The sequence below is a fragment of the Tachyglossus aculeatus genome, chromosome 7, assembly GCF_015852505.1.
Source record: "Tachyglossus aculeatus isolate mTacAcu1 chromosome 7, mTacAcu1.pri, whole genome shotgun sequence".
Lineage (NCBI taxonomy): Eukaryota > Metazoa > Chordata > Mammalia > Monotremata > Tachyglossidae > Tachyglossus > Tachyglossus aculeatus.
In genome coordinates this window covers 18,514,938-18,535,118 of record NC_052072.1, presented here as the reverse complement: position 1 = coordinate 18,535,118, position 20,181 = coordinate 18,514,938, and the positions used below count along the sequence as shown (strand labels likewise).

The window sequence follows — 20,181 nt, the reverse complement described above, 5'->3', positions numbered from 1 at the left end:
ATAGTAAATGCTCAATAGAGACCACAGATTGATTGATTGATTGTGTATCTGTTACCAGTCCCCTCTCTCCCCATACTCATTCCTGGATTATGAGCCCCAAGGGGCCCCGGATCCATATCTAATCCTTCACCTTGTGTTTTTTCCCAGTGCTTAGTACAGCGTTTTGCAATCAATAGGTGGTTAATAAATACTACTACTCTTACTTCTGGAGGAGAGGAGAGAGGACTGTCTGGGGGCTTGGAGGCTGAAAGGGGTGTACAGCACAGCTGAAGGGTGGAGAGGTTTGCCAACTCTAACCTGTCCTGAGGGGAGGAAGGTCTAGGGTCTGCCATGGCTGTACTAGTCTCTGAATCGAGACCAACGTGAGGCAGCTGTCTGTCTCTGGACCCAGGCTGCAGTCGGGACCACACTCAATCCTACAGTCCTCTCTTTTCCCCACCAGCTCACTCGGTCTATTGACAGTACTGCCCCTGGGCGTTCAGAGGTGTCTGAAATCCCCACCTGTCTCTCCCTCCCTTAACCCCAAGATGTCAGAAAGGGCAGACATTTCCTTGGCAACCGTACAGCCCATGCTTGCTGCTTTCTGGCTTGTCTGGCTTTGGTGAGGATTGCCTGTCTTCCAGCCTAAGGATGCTCCCAGGAAAATCCAGTTGTCTGGAGTCCCCGCTTACTTCCCGGCTCTGCTTGGCTTCAGCTGCTTCCTCTGCTGTCCCAATTCAGGGCTACCCAACAATGCTAGCAACTGTCTCCCCACCCCACTTCTCAGATGGGGCTGAATATGGCCACAGAATGGAGGAGCAGAGAGGCCAGGGAGGAGAGAGAGAGAGATACCAACAGACAGAAAGATAAGGCTGGAAAGAAAAAGGGCGAGAGGGCAGGAGAATAAAATCACATCTAAAATCACAACTCCTCCAGGAAGTCTTCCCTGACTCAGCTCTCATCTCCCCACTCTATTTCTTTCCCTTACTGCTGCCACTTCAGCACTTTCGCATCACCTAAGCACTTGGGTTCCCGTTCCTCCTCACCTCAGCAGAATTTAAGTGCATATCCTTAGTCTTGATTGCTTCCTCCTCTCTGTGATTTATTTTAGAGTCTCCCAGGGATTGTGTCTACTCTTTCTATTGTACTCTCCCAAGTGCTTACTACATTGTTCTGCCCAGGGTAAGCACTCAATATATACGATTGATGGATTGATTGGATGATTGAGAGTGGAATGGAAAGAGGACACTCCTAAAGTTCTTGGAACCTGTGACCTGCCCCCAACTCAGCTCTTCAGAGGCAGAGAGAGATGGGGGAAGAATGATGATAATAATAATAATAACAATGATGGTATTTGTCAAGTGCTTACTATATGTCAAGCACTGTTCTAAGGGCTGGATCAACTAGGAATTCCTGCAGCCCTGGGTAATAATGATGGCGTTTATTAAGCACTTACTATGTGCCTAAGCACTGTTCTAAGCACCAGGGAAGATATAAGGTAATCAGGTTGTCCCACATGGGGCTCACCGTCTTAATCCCCATTTTACAGATGAGGTAACTGAGGCACAGGGAAGTTAAGTGACTTGCCTGAGGTCACACAGCAGACAAGTTGGGGAGACGGGGAACTGTGGCCACTGGTAGACCAATTTTCATTGGTCCGGCCCATCAGTGGTCAGGCCAAGCACCGAGGGCTCCGCCCCAAGAGCCCACCCCGCCAAGCCAAGGTCTGAGTTGCCCTGGTCTGGAAGCAGCTTTTCCCCGGACTGGCATTCGGTAGCTTACCCTTTCTGGAGGCAGCAGGCTGTGAGCCAGGACCAGCCCTACCTGCATCGCTGCTGAGGGATCGTTGAATTTAGCAAATTCATAAACCACAGGGAAATGGGGTCAGGCTGTAGGCCAGGGAAGCAGGGGGAGGATGGGAAAAGAGGAGGAAAGGAGTGCGGAGGAGAAAAGGAAGGGGCAGAGGTGGACGGAGAGAAGGAGAGGGGGTGGACGGGGTGGAGTATAACGGGAAGGGGGAGAGGTGGAGGGGAGGGATGAAGGAGGAGAAGATGGAGGGGAAGGGGAGAAGAGGAGGGCTGTAGGAGGAGGGTAGGGGATAGAGGAGGAGGCTTTCCTTGTTACTTCATTCCAAGTGGGACAGTGGGGTCAGGACTAGCTTTGAGAGTCAAAAAGATTTTTGAAGTCAAAAATCTCCAGTGGTTACCTATCAACCTCTGTATCAAGCAAAAACTCCTCACTTTTGGCTTCAAAGCTCTCCATCACCTCGCCCCCTCCTACCTCACCTCCCTTCTAGCCTTCTCCATCCCAGCCCGCACACTCCGCTCCTCTCCTGCTAAACTGCTCACTGTGCCTTGTTCTCGCCTGTCCCACCGTCGACCTCTGACCCACGTCCTACCTCTGGCCTGGAATGCCTTCCCTCCTTACATCCGCCAAACTAACACACTTCCCCATTCAAAACCCTCCTGAAAGCTCACCTCCTCCAGGAGGCCTTCCTAGACTGAGCCCCCCTTTTCCTCTGCTCCTCCTCCCTCCCCATCACCCCCACTCCTTCCTGCTGCTCTCCCCCCTCCCCGCCCCACAGCACTTGTGTATATATGTACATATTTATTACTCTATTTTATTAATGATGTGTATGTACCTACAATTCTATTTATTTATATTGATGTTATTGATGCCTGTCTACTTGTTTTGTTTTGTTGTCTGTCTCCCCCCTTCTAGACTGTGAACCCGTTGTTGGCTAGGGATTGTCTCGGTTGCCGAATCGTACTTTCCAAGCTATTAGTACAGTGCCTTGCACAGAGTATGCACTCAGTAAATGTGATTGAATGAACTGAATGAATGAATGAATGACTATCAGCTCGGGGCAAGACCCAGGCAAGATCCAGGCAGGCACGCAGGGGCCCGTACAGGAGAATGGAGCTCCAGAAGGAGACCCTCCCGCCAGTATCCACCCCTGACCCCTGCCTTGGAGCCTGGCTTTCCCAACCCGGCCCACTCTACCTCCTCTCACTGCTTACTGGCTCCCCATCACCCCTCTCATCCTCCGCCCCGAGACCAACAGCCTTAAGGCCCTGCTCATCCCAATTGCCCCTCACTCTGAGCCCTGCTCCTCCCCTACTGCCCCGCTTACCCTGAGCCTTGCTCCTCCTCAATTGCCCCTCGGCTCTGTGCCCTGCTTCCTCTCGACTGCCCTCCACCCCCTAGTCTGGGCCCTGCTCCTCCCTGACTCTGTCTCTCTCCGCCTCGATAAGTGGAATGAACCCTGACCCCGGGGGTCTCCCACAGACCCCACTGCCACCCCAGCCGCTGGGGTCTCCTGGAGAAGAGAGATCAGAGACTGGTAATGGAAGAACTGGCATACTTCTTGCCCTTGGTGGGTAAACTGAAGCAGGTCTTTGTGGGAACTGTCTGGGCCCTTCTCGAAGGCGGGTGAGGACCGCGGGCCTCCGGGGACATCTGGAGTCGGCCAGTCTACTGAGAGGGGTGGGATTGGAGCAGGAGCGGTGTGAGAGTGGCAGACACCAAGTAGGAGGGTATTTATGTCCCTATAATAATAATAATAATAGCATTTATTAAGCACTTACTATGTGCAAACCACTGTTCTAAGCACTGGGGAGGTTACAAGGTGATCAGGTTGTCCCATGGGGGGCTCACAGTCTTAATCCCCATTTTTACAGTTGAGGTAACTGAGGCACAGAGAAGTGAAGTGACTTGCCCAAAGTCACACAGCTGGCAATTGGCAGAGCCGGGATTGGAATCCATGACCTCTGACTCCAAAGCCTGTGCTCTTTCCACTGAGCCATGCTGCTTCTCATGGTAATAATAATAATAGTTATGGTATTTGTTAAGCGCTTACTGTGTGCCAGCACTGTGCTAAGTGCTGGGGTGGATATAAGCAAATCGGGTTAGACTCAATCCCTAACCAATGTGGGGCTCACAGTTTCAGTCCCCATTTTACAGATGAGGTAACTGAGGCACAGAGAAGTGAAGTGACTTGCCCAAGGTCACACAGCAGACAAGTGGTTGAGTGAGGATTAGAACCCATGACCCTGTGGCTCCCAGGCCCAAGCTCTATGCATTATGCCACACTGGTACAAGTTACGAATCCATCACGTATTGTAACATCTCCCCTTCTAAACTGTGAACTCCTTGTGGTCAGGGAGTGCGTCTACCAACTCTGTTTAATTATACTCTCCCAAATGCTTAATACAGTGCTCTGCACACAGTAAGAAGTCAGTAAATATCACTGGCTGATGAATTGATGGAGGAGAGGCAGGAGTGGACTGGAGAGGTCTGTGGTGGGTAGGGAAGGTTGGGGTGGATCAGCTTCAGCCTAAATACCCCCCACCATATGCTGCCCATTCTTCCTCCCCCCACCTTCCAACCTGCCCTCCCTTCACCTGATATCGTCCTCGTTGGCGAAGGTGATGACCACCCGGGCGTGGGGGTACTCCAGGAGCCTCCGGATGACTTTGTCAAACTCTCCAGCCTTGGGCTCCCGTGGGATCTTCACCGACTGGGCGATGCACACTCCACCTGGAGACCGAGAGAACAGAGGGCAGGGAAGAGGGTCAGAAGAGGAGTCCAGGAAAACCCAGGCCTCACAGCCTGGCAAACGCTGGGTGGGGATCACTCAGTTGAGGGGCATTTCACCCCAGAATCGCCTTCCCCGCAGCTTTCTATTAGCCCCTACAACAGACAGCCTCTGAGCCAGCCAGGCAGGATTCAGCGGGCAGAGTCCGGGCACATCAGCTGGACACTGGCTCCTCCTCCTTTGCCCTAAATTGGCAAGGCCTCCCCAACCCAATATCCCAAGCTCTCTGCGGACCAGAAAGCCGGGACTGGGCTCTCAAACCTCTTCCTCCCCTTATCTACGAGACCTTGCTATGCCAGTGACCATCTTGGACCCATTAGGGGAAACAGCAGAACCTAAGGGCCCAGCCCCAAACTGGACCACTTCACTAGAGCTGCCTTTACTGCTCCCCAGCCTGTGTAGAGGGCCTCTGTCCTCTTTCCCTGCATCTGTGCCCCCACTTCCCTTCCCCTGTGCTGCTTCTCAAGAGAGGGCCTAGGGATAATAATAATGATGATGATGGTATTTGTTAAGGCTTACTCTGTGCCAGGCCCTGTACTAAGTGCTGGGGTGGATCGACTTGGCCACAGTCCTGGTCCCACTTGAGGCTCACAGTCTCTATCCCTATTTTACAGATGAAGTACCTGAGGCGCAGAGAAGTGAAGTGACTTGCCCAAGATCACACAGCAGGCCGGGATTAGAGCCCATGACCTTCCAACTCCCGGGCCCATGTTCTACGCACTATGCCATGCTGTTTCTCTAGTATAATGATAATAATAATAATAACAGTATTTGTTAAGCATTTACTACATGTCAACCACCGTACTAAGCACTGGGGCACAAACAAGATCATCGGGTCCTACATGTGGCTCAAAGTCTAAGTAGGAGGGAGAACAGATAGTGAATCCTCATTTTGCAGATGAGGGAACTGAGGCCCAGAGAAGTTTGACCAAGGTCACATAGCAGACAAGTAACAGAGTCAGGATCAGAACCCCAGATCCTCGGATTCCCAGGCCTGTGTTCTTTCCACTAGGCTACTCAGTTTCCCAGCGGGAACCTGGTTGCAGCCCTACTTCTCATACTCGTGATCAGAGAGTCATCATTTTTCATCCCACTGGCTCCCTAATCTTTATTATCCGGAAAAGAGGTAGCAACGTTTAGTTGGTCGTGGGGGTGGGTGGGTTTGGCACCTTGGGGAAATGAGGGTGACAAGCAGAAGGCCGCAAGCTGAGTTAAGATATGTACATAAGTTCTACAGGGCTGAGTGTGGGGTGAATAAAGGATTCAAATCCAAATCCCAGCTCTGTCACTTGTCTGCTGAGTGACCTTGGGCAAGTCACTAAACTTCTCTGTGCCTCAGTTACCACATCTGTAAAGTGGGGATGAAGACCGTGGGCCCAATTTGGGACAAGGACTGTGTCCAACCTATCTTTCTGTGTCCAGCTATCTTTCCTAGTGCCATTTTTTAGTGGCATTTGTTATGAGCTTACTATGTGCCAAGCACTGTTCTAAGCACTGGAGTAGATACAAGCTAATCAGATTGGACACAGTCTTTGCCCCATATAGGGTCAAAGTCTTAATCCCCATTTTATAGATGAGATAACTGAGGCACAGAGAAGTTAAGTGATTTTCCCAAGATCACACAGCAGACAAGTGGCAGAGTCATTCATTCATTCAATCGTATTTCTTGAGTGCTTACTGTGTGCAGAGCACTGTACTAAGCGCTTGGGAAGTACAAGTTGGCAACTTATGGAAATGGTCCCTACCCAACAGCAGGCTCACAGTCTAGAAGGGGGAGACAGACAACAAAACAAAGCATATTAACAAAATAAAATAAAGAGAATAAATATGTACAAGTAAAATAGAGTAATAAATATGTACAAATATATATATATACATATATATATATATATATATATATATATATATATAAAAATATATACACACACAGGTGCCAGGACTAGAACCCAGGTCCTTCTGACTCGCAGACCTGTGCTCTAACCACTAGGCTACACTGCTTCTACAGGCACTTGATACAGTGCCTGGCACATAGTAAGTGCTTAACGAATACCTTTAAAAAAAGTGCAAGGGCGACATAGAAGGAAGAGGGAGAAGAGGAAATGAGGGCTTAGATGGGGAAGGCCTCTTGGAGATGTGCCTTTAATAAGGCTTTGAAGGTCGGGAGAGTGCTCGTCTGTCGGATATGAAGAAGTGCCCAGAAAATGCCAGTTGAGAAGCCAGGCGCCCATCCAGCAGGGTAGGGAGGTGAGACAGATCAGCCTGGAGGGAGGGAGGGGGTGCGTGAGGATGATGGACCAGAGGGAATAGGATGGGAGGAGCTGAACAAATCGAGGGGCTTGCGGAGGAGAAAACTGATGAAGGGGAGCATAGAGTGGATAACTCAGAGGGCTCTGGGTGGGGCAGGGCAAGAGTAAGTCATTCGAGTTGGAGGTGAGAGACTAAAGAATGGGAGGAGAGCTCGGATTAGTGTGGGAGGCACTGGAGAGGCTGGAGTTGGTGGATTGGGAGTGATTCGCGGAGGGGACGCCTGATGGAGAGTGCGATCTCTGGAGCACTCGGCGCCCCGGACCCCAGCGGAGACCAAAAGGGAGAGAAACCACAGGGTGCTGGAGGTCCGGTGCTGCTGCAGGAGAGGAATGGGCAGCTGAGCCCAGAGAGGATGGCAGTTGGGTTCCCAAGCTGGACTATCTTCTCTGCCAACCCTCGCCAGCCTCCCAATGCTCCCCCCGGGAGGTGGTAATAATAACAATAATAATGATGGTATTGGCTAAGTGCTTACTATGTGCCAGGCACTGTACTAAGCGCTGGGTTGGATAAAAGCAACTAGGGTGGGTACAAGCAAATCGGGTTGGACACAATTCTGGTCCCATATAGGGTTCCCAGTCTCAATCCCCATTTTACGGATGAGGTACCTGAAGCACAGAGAAGTGAAGTGACTTGCCCAAGGTCCCACAGCAGACAAGTGGTGGACCCAGAATTAGAACCCACATCCTGACTCTCAGGCTGTGCTGTATCCATTACCCCTGGCTGCTTCTCTAGATCAAGGAGCAGTGGGGTCTAGTAGAAAGTACAGGGGCCGGAGAGTCGGAGGATCTGGGTTCTAATCCTAGCTCCACCACTGACCGGCTGTGTGACTTTGGACAAGTCATTTCGCTTCTCAGTGCCTCAGTTTCCTCATCTGGAAAATGGGGATTAAATACCTGTCTTCCCTCCTACTTAGACTGTGAGCCCCAAGTGGAACAGGCACTGTGCCTGTCCTGATTAACTTGTATCTACCCCAGTGCTTAGAACAGTGCTTGAAACATAGTAAGTGTCAAACAAATGCCATACTAAATAATAACAGATAAATTCCACATCTCTCCAGTCCGGTCCCAACTCTCTGCTCCAGGGAGAAAAAGCAGAAACTCCTGGAGGCATGGCCAGGAAGCGGGGATCGGGACCCCCATCAGGATGTTGGCGCTACCAGGGATGGGAGTGAGTGCTATCATCCACACTGCTCAGTACCCACCATATGGTCCTTTTATGGTGAGAAATTGGGCCAAGTGAGTGGATTTTCCCCCCATCTGGGTAGCCAGATGGACGGAGTTAGATGAGGAACGGCAGGCCCAAGCCAACCGGCAGGAGGGGACGGAGGGAGGGGAGTCTGGGAGTGGCCCAGGAGGCTACTCCTGCTTCTAGTTCAGCAGGTGGTAAGGACTCCCCTGGACCCACCCCACTTACCAGGAATCAATCCAATAGGACAACTTCCGAGCGATATGGGAGAAACCCAGGGGCAGCAGTGGTCTTGTCCTTCCCAAGGCCGGGCTCTGCTCATGCAAACTCAGCCACACTCCAATCTCACACGCATGCAATCACACACACACACACACACACACACACACACACACACAGAGTGTAGTATGTGCCTACCCATAGCTATCTACATAATTGCCTAATTCTTGAAGATGACCTTACCAGTGCTGAACCGACAGTCAACACACAAAAAGGTTGTCCCAAGTTTGCTTTTTCTAGTGCCTTGTGTTGTTTACATACACAAATACACACACAAACACATACATATACACGCAAACACACACACACACACAGATATATATATATACACACACACACAATATCAGGTTTGTCTTTCGAAGAGATAACTCATTTCTAGGACCAAGTTTGTGACTGAACTAATTTTTCTGGAGCCATACTAGTCAGTCAGTCAGTTGTATTTATTGAGTGCCTCCTGTGGCAGAGCACTGTACTAGGTGCTTGGGAGAGTACAAAACAACCTAACAGGCACATTTCCTGCCCACAACCAGCTCACAGTCCCTCTTCAGAGTTCAACCAAGGAGTACTCTCCCTAGCGCTTAGTACAGTGCTCTGCATCCGGTAAGTGCTCAATAAATACTGAGTTCTGAGCCAGCCCGCTTACCTTGCTGACATCCCTTCTCCAGCTTCTCCATCCTCCAGTCTAACCCCTTCCTCCACCTGCCTCCGGGGCTGCAGGGAGGCTGGCAAGGGGAGCACCCCCAGGGAGCAGCTGTCATTCAGCAAACTCTTGGACCAAGCAGAAGGCTAGCAAAGGATGCAATATTTATGGTGATTTTTATGCACTTACTATGTATCAAGCATTGTTCTAAGAGCTGGGGAAGATACAAGCTACTCACGTTGGACTCAGTCCCTGCCCCAGTTGAGATTTAACAGCCTAAGTAGGAGGGAGGATGGGGATTGAATCTCCATTTTACAGATGAGTAATCTGAGGCACAGAAATGTTAAGTGACTTTCATTCATTCATTCAATCATATTTATTGAGCGCTTACTGTGTGCAGAGCACTGTACTAAGCGCTTGGGAAATACAAGTTGGCAACATATAGAGACGGTCCCTACCCAGCAGTGGGCTCACAGTCTAGAAGGGGGAGACAGAGAACAAAACAGAACATATTAACAAAATAAAATAAATAAATAAATAGGGTAATAAATATGTACAAACATATATACATATATACAGGTGCTGTGGGGAGGAGAAGGAGGTAAGGTGGGGGGGATGGGGAGGGGGAGGAGGGGGAGAGGAAGGAGGGGGCTCAGTCTGGGAAGGCCTCCTGGAGGAGGTGAGCTCTCAGTAGGGCTTTGAAGGGAAGGACTTGCCCAAGGTCAAGCGGTAGGCAAGGGACAGAATTGGGATTCGAACCCAGGTCCCCTGACTCCCAAGTCTTCCCACTAGGCCATGCCCTTTACTAATCTCACCAAAAAGCCCTGATGCATTACCTCTGTCTACTGTCTCCATTCTTTCTTCCCAAAGTGAGAAAAAGTAGCATGCCGGAGTAGCAAATTCTCCTTTCGTTAGCTGGCTAACGAGGCAGAGATCATTAGGGCAATTAAGACAAATATGAATCCTGCCTGATTTTTCCAGCCTGCCATTGGCCTCGCCCGGAGGAGACCTGGCCATACCCTGGCCCACTGAAGCATTCACACACACACGCAGCCACTTTCTCAACCCTGACTCAGGGACAGCTCCTCGCCTCTGGTACGGAAACCCAAATACAGACCCAGAAATAGACTTTCCACCACCTGCTCTGCATCCCCTCACCAGACACGCTGCGTGCCCACCCCGTGTCAGGGCTCACGCAGATGAACACACCACTTACACACCCCAAGCAGCTCGCAATCACACAGCCAAACACACACCCACACTTTCCAAACTCCGAAGCCCATCAAAGCAACCCACCCGTCGCTTAACAGGGAGGCATCACGTACACACAGACGCACGGGAGAGAGCTGAGATTTTCCCTGTATAATTTGAGTTGGGAATCGAAGGACTGTGGAGACCCCTATTCCCTCATCAACTCTGGGTCTCCCTTTCCATAGCATCCTTCACTCCAACTGCCCCCTCCCTGAACTCCAGGCCTAGTGACACTCCAGAACCTGGGAACTTCCAGGAAAATAGGACTCTGGCCCAGGTCTCAGAGGAAGTAAGGGCTCAGCAGAGGCTCAGATCCCTCTTCCTCCTCCTCCCTTTCCCCCGTCTCTGCCCTCTTCCAAGGAGACAGGGTACCAGACGCCCACTGAAATTGTTTCCCAACCCTTGAGAAGCAGTGTGGCTCAGTGGAAAGAGCACGGGCTTGGGAGTCAGAGGTCATGGGTTCAAATCCCGGCTCCGCCAATTGTCAGCTGTGTGACTTTGGGCAAGTCACTTTACTTCTCTGTGCCTCAGTTCCCTCACCTGGAAAATGGGGATTAAGACTGTGAGCCCCACGTGGGACAACCTATTCTATTTATTTTATTTTGTTAGTATGTTTGGTTTTGTTCTCTGTCTCCCCCTTTTAGACTGTGAGTCCACTGTTGGGTAGGGACTGTCTCTATATGTTGCCAATTTGTACTTCCCAAGCGCTTAGTACAGTGCTCTGCACATAGTAAGCGCTCAATAAATACGATTGATGATGATGATGATGATGATGATGACAACCTGATCACCTTGTATCCCCCCAGCGCTTAGAATAGTGCTGTGCACGTAGTAAGTGCTTAACAAATACCATCATTATTGTTATTATTATTTTCCTGAGAACTTCAGGCTAAGGTCCGACGGGCCCAGGGCAAACGGACAATTGCTGCTGACAACTCTAAACTCCCATGATCCTGCCCAACAGGCCAGAGACCAGAGGGTGAGAAGCCCAGAGATGTGTCATTCATTCAATCATTCAATCGTATTTATTGAGCACTTACTGTGTGCAGAGAACTGTACTAAGTACTTGGGAGAGTACAATATAACAATAAATGGACACATTCCCTGACCACAACAAGCTTACAGTCTAGAGGGGGAGACAGACATGAATACAAATAAATAAATTACAGATACGTAAGTAAATGCTTTGGGGTTGAGAGGCAGGGATGAATGACAGGAGCAAGTCATTGTAACACAGAAGGAAGTGGGAGAAGAGGAAAGAAGGGTTTAGTCAGGGAAGGCTTCTTGGAGGAGATGTGCCTTCAGTACATCAGTACAGTACTTCAGTACAGGCTTTGAAGGGGGAGGGAGTAATTGTCTGTCGAATTTAAGAAGGGAGGACATTCCAGGCCAGAGGTAGGACGTGGGCAACAGGTCAGTGTGGAGATAGGTGAGATCGAGGTTCAGTGAGAAGGTTGGCATTAGAAGTTAGATAATTGTTTCCAGGAGAAGGGGTCCAATGTCATGGGCCCCTGACAGGGCTAGTGCAAGTCGAGGTGGGGTGAGGAGGGGAGGTAAGTCTTCAGTCCCAGCCCACAGTCCTCCTTCCTCTGCCACAACCTGGGAGAGAGTCAGGGAGGAGCCAGGGTCGTGTTAGTTGTCTACACCCACTGCCTCAACTTCTCCTCCAATTCTCTCCTCAACCTCCTCCATTCTGGCTTCCACCCCTTTCACTCCATGGAAACTGCCCTACTCAAAGGTCATCAGTGATCTCCTTCTTGCCAAATCCAATGACCTGTATTCCATCCTAATCCTCCGACAGCTCGGCTACTTTGGACACTGGACCACCCCCTTCTCCTGGAAAACTTATCCAACCTTGTCTTCACTGACACTGTCCTCTTCTGGTTCCCATCCTATCTCTCTAGCTCCCCATTCTTTCTGCCTCCCACCTCCTAACTGTATTGTAGGAGTCCCTCAGGCCTCAGATCTGGGTCCTCTTCTATTCTCCATTTACACCCACTCCCTTGGAGAATTTATTCGTTCGGCTATCATCTCCATGCAAGTGATTCCCAAATCTCTTTCCAGCCCTGATCTCTCTCTTTCTGTGCAGTCTAGCATTTCCTCTTGCCTTCCAGACAACTCTACTGGGATGTCCCTCTGACACCTTAAATTTAGCAAATCCAAAACAGAGCTCCTTATCTTCCCACCCAAACCCTGTCCTCCATCTGACCTCCTCATCACTATAGACAGTACCACCATCCTCCTTGTCTCACGAGCCTGTAACTTTGGCATTATCCTTAACTCGTTTCTCTCTTTCAACCCACATATTCAATCTGTCACCAAATCCTGTGAGTTCAACCTTCACAACATCGCTAAAATCTGCCCTTTCCTCTCCATCCAAACTGCTACTATGTTAATCCAAGCACTTATCCTATCTTGCCTTGATTACTGCATCAGCCTCCTTGCTGACTTGGCTGCCTCCTGCCTCTCCCCACTTCGGTCCATATTTCACTATATTGCCCAGATCATTTTTCTCTAAAGCTATTCAATCCATTTTTCCCCACTTCTCATGAAACTCCAGCGGCTGCCTATCCACCTCTGCATCAAACAGAAATTCCTTACAGTTGGCTTTAAAGCACTCAATCACCTTGCCCGCTCCTACATTACCTCTCTGATTTTTTCACTAACCGAGCCCATACACTTCACTCCTTTAATGCCATCCTACTGTACCTCAATCTCATCTCTCTTGCTGCTGAAGCCTTGCCCATATCCTGCCCTTTGGCCTAGAACTCTCTCCTCTGACAGATGATCACGCTTCCCACCTTCAAAGCCACATTAAAATCACATCTCATCCAAGAGGCCTTTCCCGACTAAGCCCTCATTTCCCCTACTCCCACTCCCTTCCGTGTCACCCTTGCACTTGGATGGGCAGGGAATGTGTCAGGTTGTCACAACCTGATTACCTTGTATCTACCCCAGTGCTTAGAACAGTGCTTAAGTAATAATAGCAATAATCTTGGTATTTGTTAAGCACTTACTATGTGCAAAGCACTGTTCTAAGCTCCGGGGAGGATATGAGGTAATCAGGGTGTCCCAGGTGGGGCTCACGGTCTTAATCCCCATTTTACAGACAAGGGAGCTGAGGTACAGAGAATAATAATAATAATAACGGCATTTGTTAAGTGCTTACTATGTGCCAAGCACTGTTCTAAGCGCTGCGGTAGATACAAGGTCATCAGGTTGTCCCACATGGGGCTCACAGTCTTCATCCCCATTTTACAGATGAGGTAACTGAGGCACAGAGAAGAGAAGTGACTTGCCCAAAGTCACACAGCCGACAAGCGGTGGAGCCGGGATTTGAACCCACGACCTATGACTCCCAAGCCAGTGTTCTTTCCACTGAGCCACGCTGCTTCTCATTTGTTAAGTGCTTAACAATGGCCATCATCATTATTATTATATTGCATTCTCCCAAGCACTGTTCTCTGCATGCAGTAAGCACTCAATAAATACCGTTGATTGAACCTAAGGCTGCAACTCTCTGAACTTCAGATTGAGTCAGCCAGTCGTATTTATTGAGCGCTTACTAAGCGCTTGGGAGAGTACAATATAACAATGTAACAGACACATTCCCTGACCATAGCGAGCTTATAGTCTAGAGGGGACAGTCCACCGTGTGGACCAAGGTTGGACTGTGTCCAACCTGATTAATTTGTACCTAACCCAGTACTTAGAACAGTACTTGACACATAGTAAGTGCTTAACAAGTACCATACTTATTATTATTATATTATTAATAATAATAATCAATTGATGGTATTTATCAAGCACTTCCTGTGTGCAGAGCACAGTACTAAGAAAGGACTTGGTCAGTGCATACTGTCCACTATAGCCATCTATTTCTATACCTCTATTCAATGATCAGTTTTTCTATCACCCATCCACCCTTCCCATCCCTCTGTAGATCTAAATATCTATCATCCATATACCCAATCATTCAAGCATCCATCCAACTATCAGTTTATCACCTATCTATCCAATCATTCATCCTTCTATGCATTACCCATTCATCAATCTAGCAATCTCTCCCTCACTACCTGTTCATCCATCTTTCTGTGCGTCATCCACCCATCAATCACCCATCTATCCAACCACCCATCCTTCTATACATGAACCCATCCATTCATCAATCTGTTATCCATCTGTCCTCCCACCTATCAATCTCTCCACCCATCCATTTATCAATCTATCTGTCTAGCCATCATAAATCTTAATGGGGTCCCGTTCTCCCTGGGTTTGTCCCAGTGTGTAGAGTTCGCGTTTTGGGATAGAAAAGGCATGGCAGGAGTGGGCTGGCCCAGGAAATCCTGTGGGATTCCAAGTTGGAGCCACTTTGGTGATCAGCAGTGCCCATTTGTTAACCACCAAGCACATCTCATGCCCTAAATGCTATCCTCCCTTTCATATGCCACCCAGACCCTGTCATTTGGGTCAGAACCAGACCGACTTAATGCTTCCCTAGTAGCAGGGAGGGGTCATTGCCAATGGGCAGCAGACCCAGTGGGTGCGGGCCAGAGCCAGAAAACCCACTTTTCCCCCAAATCTGGCTGGGGGGCTGGGATGAAGTGATCCTGATCTGCTCAAGTCACAGTTCCATGGACTTTAGCAGGGGAGGTCACAACAGGGCCTAACCCAGGTGGTAAATCCACAGCCTGGACTCCACAGAGGGAGCCCCCATTTTCCAGAATGATCTGGATTGACACAATCAGAACTACAATCCTCGGGGAGTCCAGGCTCGCCCAGTTCTGAGCTACACTCATCGGGTTAAGAAAATGGGATCCTGTGCACTGATGCACAGTGACATTAATACCTAGAATTTGTTAAATGCTCTTCATTTTTCCAAAGCATTAATGATCTTTCAATTCTCTCACAAGTTTCCTGTGATGTAGGGAGAGCCAGAGTGTGTGCTTTCTCAGGGTTTTGTGGTAGAAAATGGTGATAACAATAATAATAATAATAATAATAGTACCTGTTATGTGCTTACTATGTGCCAAGCACTATTCTAAGCTTGGAATAGATGCAAGTTAGTCAGGTTGGGTACAGTCCCTGTCACACATGAGGCTCACACTGTTACCCCCATTTTACAGATGAGGTAAATGAATCACAAAGTGAAGTGACTTGCCCATGTTCACACAGCAAACGTTTGGCGGAGACAGGATTAGAACCCAGGTCCCTCTTACTCCCAGGCCTGTGCTTTATCCACTAAGTCGCTCTGTTTGTCCATAAAATGATGGCAGGATGGGAGCGTTTTTCTGACAATGCACATCTACCTCAGTGCAGTGCAACGTGAAGCGAGAATAAGTGGCTGAGAGCACTCAGTGTCAGACACCACAGCGTAAGTCCACACAACCCCTTCCTTCTAGGAGAACTGGGTAGATCACTATCCCCATTTTACAGATGAGGAAACTGAAGCCCAGGAAGGTCAAGAGACCTGCCCTAGGTCACACAATAGACCAGATTCAAGTCTCCTGACTCCCAGACACAAGCTCTTTCCACTAGGCTACACCGACTCCCTCCGCTGAGCGATGCAGACCAAGAAAACCAGTGGCAGCTACAGCTCTCTGACCCTTGCCCAGCCTGTGCCCACATCCAAACTATCTGCAAATGCCCTTTTGCTTGGGCTGGGCCTTAGTGGGCATCCAGAAGAGCTCCATTCGGGAAAGGGGGATGCAGAAGTTCTCCCTGTGCTATTTCCTTTTCTCCACAGGCCTTTGCTGTGCACAAATAGCTCCAAAAGACCAGAACTTTGCAGTGCATTTGACGCCTCTAGGGAATCTTCTCCCCAGGAATTGGAAGAATATAAAAAACCCAACCGGCAAGTTAGAGGCAATTTAAATGTGGTTTTATACCCATGCATCCTAAACAAGCTCTGTAAAAAAAGGTCTGTCCCTTTCTGAACCACAGAACTGAGCAGCTGCAAGATATCAGAGATGACATAAAAGAAATGTGCTTGTATTTTGCTTTTTGTGTTAGAAAATGGAAAAAGAAAAAGGGAAGAAAGGAGGAAACAAACCCCAGGAAATCAAGGGGAAAATCCGGAATCCTGAAATGAGAATGCCCAGAGGAGGGGAGGGTGGGGCTGTGCTGATTTAGGCCTTGGTAAGCTGGGAAGGAGCTGGTTTGGTGAAGGGAGGGTGGGGGTCCTATCTCTGCCCATGCTGCCTGCTGGCTTTTAGAGGACCTGATTGCCCTTCCTCTCCCAGCCTGGCCATTAAGCGTCAGTTCAGGGTAGTCCCCCAGATCCATCTCCACGAGGTTCTGACTCAGTCAGTCAGTCAATGGTATTTTTTGAGCGCTTACTGTGTGCCAAGCACTGTACTAAGTGCTTGGGAGAGTACAATATAACAATAAACAGACACATTCTCTGCCCACAATGAGCTTACCATCTAGAGGACTGTAGTACTCCAAGCAGCATTCCAAGCAGCCTCTGTCCAGCTCCAAATGGCCCCGGGGACCTCACGGGACCCCAGAAGATGCTTTGACTTATCAGCAGAGACACCAAAGGGAGTTGCCCTCAGTCGTTTCTCCCAAGAGGCTCCCCAAGGAGGAACAGGGGTCTCCTGAGCAGCTCCAAGGAAGAAGGGAGCTGGACCACTTCAGTCAGTCAGTCAATCATATTTATTGAGCACTTATCTTATGCAGAGCACTGTTCTAAGCTCTTGGGAGAGTACAAATATAACAATATAACAGACACATTCCCTTCCAACAACGAGCTTATCATCTAGAGGGAGAGACAGACATTACTATAAACAAATAAATTACAGCTATATACATAAGTGCTGTGGGGCTGGGAAGGGGGGATGAATCAAGGGAGCAAGTCAGGGCAACTCAGAAGGGAGAGGGAGAAGAGGAAAGGAGGGCTAAGTCAGGGAAGGCCCTTTGAAGGAGATGTGTCTTCAATAAGGCTTTGAAGCGAGGGAGAGTAATTATCTGTTGCATATGAGGAGGGGGGGCATTCCAGGACAGAGGTAGGATATGGGCCAGAGATCAGTGCGAGATAGACAAGATCGAGATGCAGTGAGAAGGTTAGCGTTAGAGGAGCGGAAGCGTGTGGGCTGGGATGTAGTAGCCTCCTCCCTGAGCTCTGAAGTGCTGGGCTCACTCACCAAACTGGAAGGCTCCCATGGGCTGTGAGAGCAAAGGAAGTCTGAGGAAATTAGGAGAAGAGAAGTCTGGAGCACCACATTGATTAGCATGGTCTCAAAGGCTCAGAGCCAAGGCAGAAGGAAATCAGGCCAGTGCTCAAAGAAATTGGGCTGCAGCGCCACTTCCCTGCAATATCTCACTGTGGGCAGATGAGGACTCCCCCTCACCACCACCCCCCGAGGGTAGATCAGGACACATCACTATGGTCAGGCAGTCATCTCAAGTCAGAACTTAGGGGAGAGCCCCTGGGGCAGAGACAGTCCACACTGCCCCCTTCTCCCAACCACCCCCCAAGCTGCTGCCTCAGTTCCCCCAGACCCTGGAGGGCTGGCTGCTGAGCCCTGGGAAGGCCGTGCAGAATCTAAGTAAGCAGCACAGTGGCATGGAGGCTGGTTCTCTAATGAGCACTCTGTCCCCAGGGACTTCTGCGGGTGAACGGTGAGAACATTTTTCTCAATGGAAAATTCATACTTCCCAGCTGTCCCCAGCGGGCATGATTCTAAGCCCTCATCCCCTCCTGGGTAGGAGGCCAGAGCCAAGGCCAGTGAGAGGTGGCAGCTCTGACAGTTCTGCATGACCTATGGATGGCCAGGTGTTGTGGACCACTGAGCGGAGAAAGGTCCTTTCTGGGCAGGACCAGTGCTCCCAGCCTGGACTAGGGTCCCCTGCTGCCTGCCTTGGTCTCCTCATCTGGAAAGTGGGAAAAATCGGGGCTCGCACTCCACGGAATAATAATAATAATTATAATATTTGTTAAGCACTTGCTATGTGCCAGGCACTGTTCTAAGCACTGGAGTAGTTACAAGATAATCGGGTTGGATACAGTCGCTGTCCCACATAGAGCTCACAGTCTTAATCCCCATTCTTCAATTGAGGGAACTGAATCAAGGAGAAGTTAAGTGACTTGCCTATGGTCACACAGCAGACGTGGCAGAGATGGGATTAGAACCCATGACCTATCTGCCCGTAACCTATCCACTGGACAGTCTGGGCATCTAGTCGGAAGGGGACTCCTTAACTGGGCCTTACTGGGCCTCCCTGAGGAACCTGAGAGAGGGAAGGGGAGGGTGGGGGTGGGAGGAGAGCGGAAAAAAGGAGGGCACCTGGGTCCAAGAGGGAGGAAAGGGGCTAAAGCACTGGGGGGCTGAGATGGGACTGAGGAGAAAGGGGAGAGGGGACTCAGGAGGACAGGCAGACGGCAGCCAAAATGACCAATCAGCAGAACAAAGAGCTGAGTGTTCCCAGCCGGAAGGCTGGGTTTCCGGTCCAGTGGAGGCTTTCACAGCAAGCATTATTCACGGTACGTCCTCCCCATCAGATCATCCTGATCAGATCATCGCAGGGGAGATGTGCTGAGTGAAGTATCCTAATATCTTAACCCAAAACCCACTTAAGCAAATCACCTTTTAAGAGAGAAAATCACCAAAAAAGGGACCAGCAGGAGTTTGGGAGCAAATGGCACAATTTATTTATATTAATGTGTGTCTCCTCCTCTAGACTGTAAGCACGTTGGTGGGCAAGAAATCTGTCTGTTTATTGTTATATTGTACTCTCTCAAGTACTTAATACAGTTCTTTGCACACAGTAAGTGCTCGATGAATATGAATGAATGAATGAATCTCGGGGGATAGAGTGGAGGCGGGGTCTAAACTAGGCCCCTGCCCCTCTCATCATCCCCTAGACTCCGGCTAGAGGCTGGAGCCCAGCCCTCCACCTGAGGGAGAGCCTGGCATTGAGAACTGGCCAACTGGGCTTTCCCCTTGCAGATGGGAGGTGGGCAGGAAGTGGCGGCTCACAGCCCACAGCCTCATTCCTCTTCCCCCTCCCATTGGCTGCTCCGGACTTCTCAGGGCTGAGCCGCCTTCTGACTTGTTTTGGTGGTGAATTTTCAGGGTGAGGGGGGAACTCCCCAACTTCTTGTCCCACCACAGAGGTCACTAGGTCACAGCAAAGTCCCAAGACAGGAAGAAGGCACTCATCCCATCCCACCTAGATTGCTGCATCAACCTTCTTGCTGACCTCCCAACCTCCTGTCTCTCCCCACTTCAGTCCATACTTCACTCCGCTGCCCTGATCAGCTTTCTACGAAAATGTTCAGGATGTGTCACCCTGCTGCTCAAAAATTTCCAGTGGTTTCCTATCCATCTCCGGATCAAACAAAAACTCTTCACCATTGGCTTTAAAGCACTCCATCACTTCCTTGTCCTTGCACCCTTCAACCTTGCCTCGCTTCTCTTCTTCTACAACTCAGCCCGCATACTTCACTTCTGTAGTGCTAACCTTCTCACTGTGCCTCAATCTCACCTGTCTCGTCACTGACCCCTGGCCCCCGTCCTACCTCTGGCCTGGAACACACTCCCTCCTCAAATCCACCAGATTATTACTCTCCCCACCTTCAAAGCCTTATTGAAGGCAAATCTCCTCCAAGAGGCCTTCCCAGACTAAGCCTCACTTTTCCTCATCTCCCACTCCCTTCTGTGTCACTCTGACTTACTCCCTTTGCTCTTCCCCCGACCTCCCAGCCCCACAGTACTTCTGTATATATCTGTAATTTTATTTATTTGTACTGATGTCTGTTTTACCCCAACCCCGACCCCGTCTAGGCTGTAAGCTCGTAGTTGACAGGGAATGTCACTGTGTATTATTGTATTGTACTTTCCCAAGCATGTAATACAGTGCTCTGCACAAATTAAGCACTTAATAAATACGATTGAATGAACAAAGGCCTTGGCCTGAACCAGAGAGAAGGGATGCTTCC

The 20,181-nt window shown here is 49.6% G+C and overlaps 1 protein-coding gene across 1 annotated transcript in view; it reads right to left on the bottom strand.

Moving 5' to 3' along the window:
* The window catches only part of GRM4 (glutamate metabotropic receptor 4), a 178,832-nt gene that overhangs the window by 59,625 nt on the left and 99,026 nt on the right, over window positions 1-20,181 (bottom strand). The window contains exon 4 of the mRNA XM_038749051.1: window positions 4,383-4,518. Coding sequence (XP_038604979.1) covers window positions 4,383-4,518 — 136 coding nt within the window. The remainder of the gene's footprint in view (window positions 1-4,382; window positions 4,519-20,181) is intronic.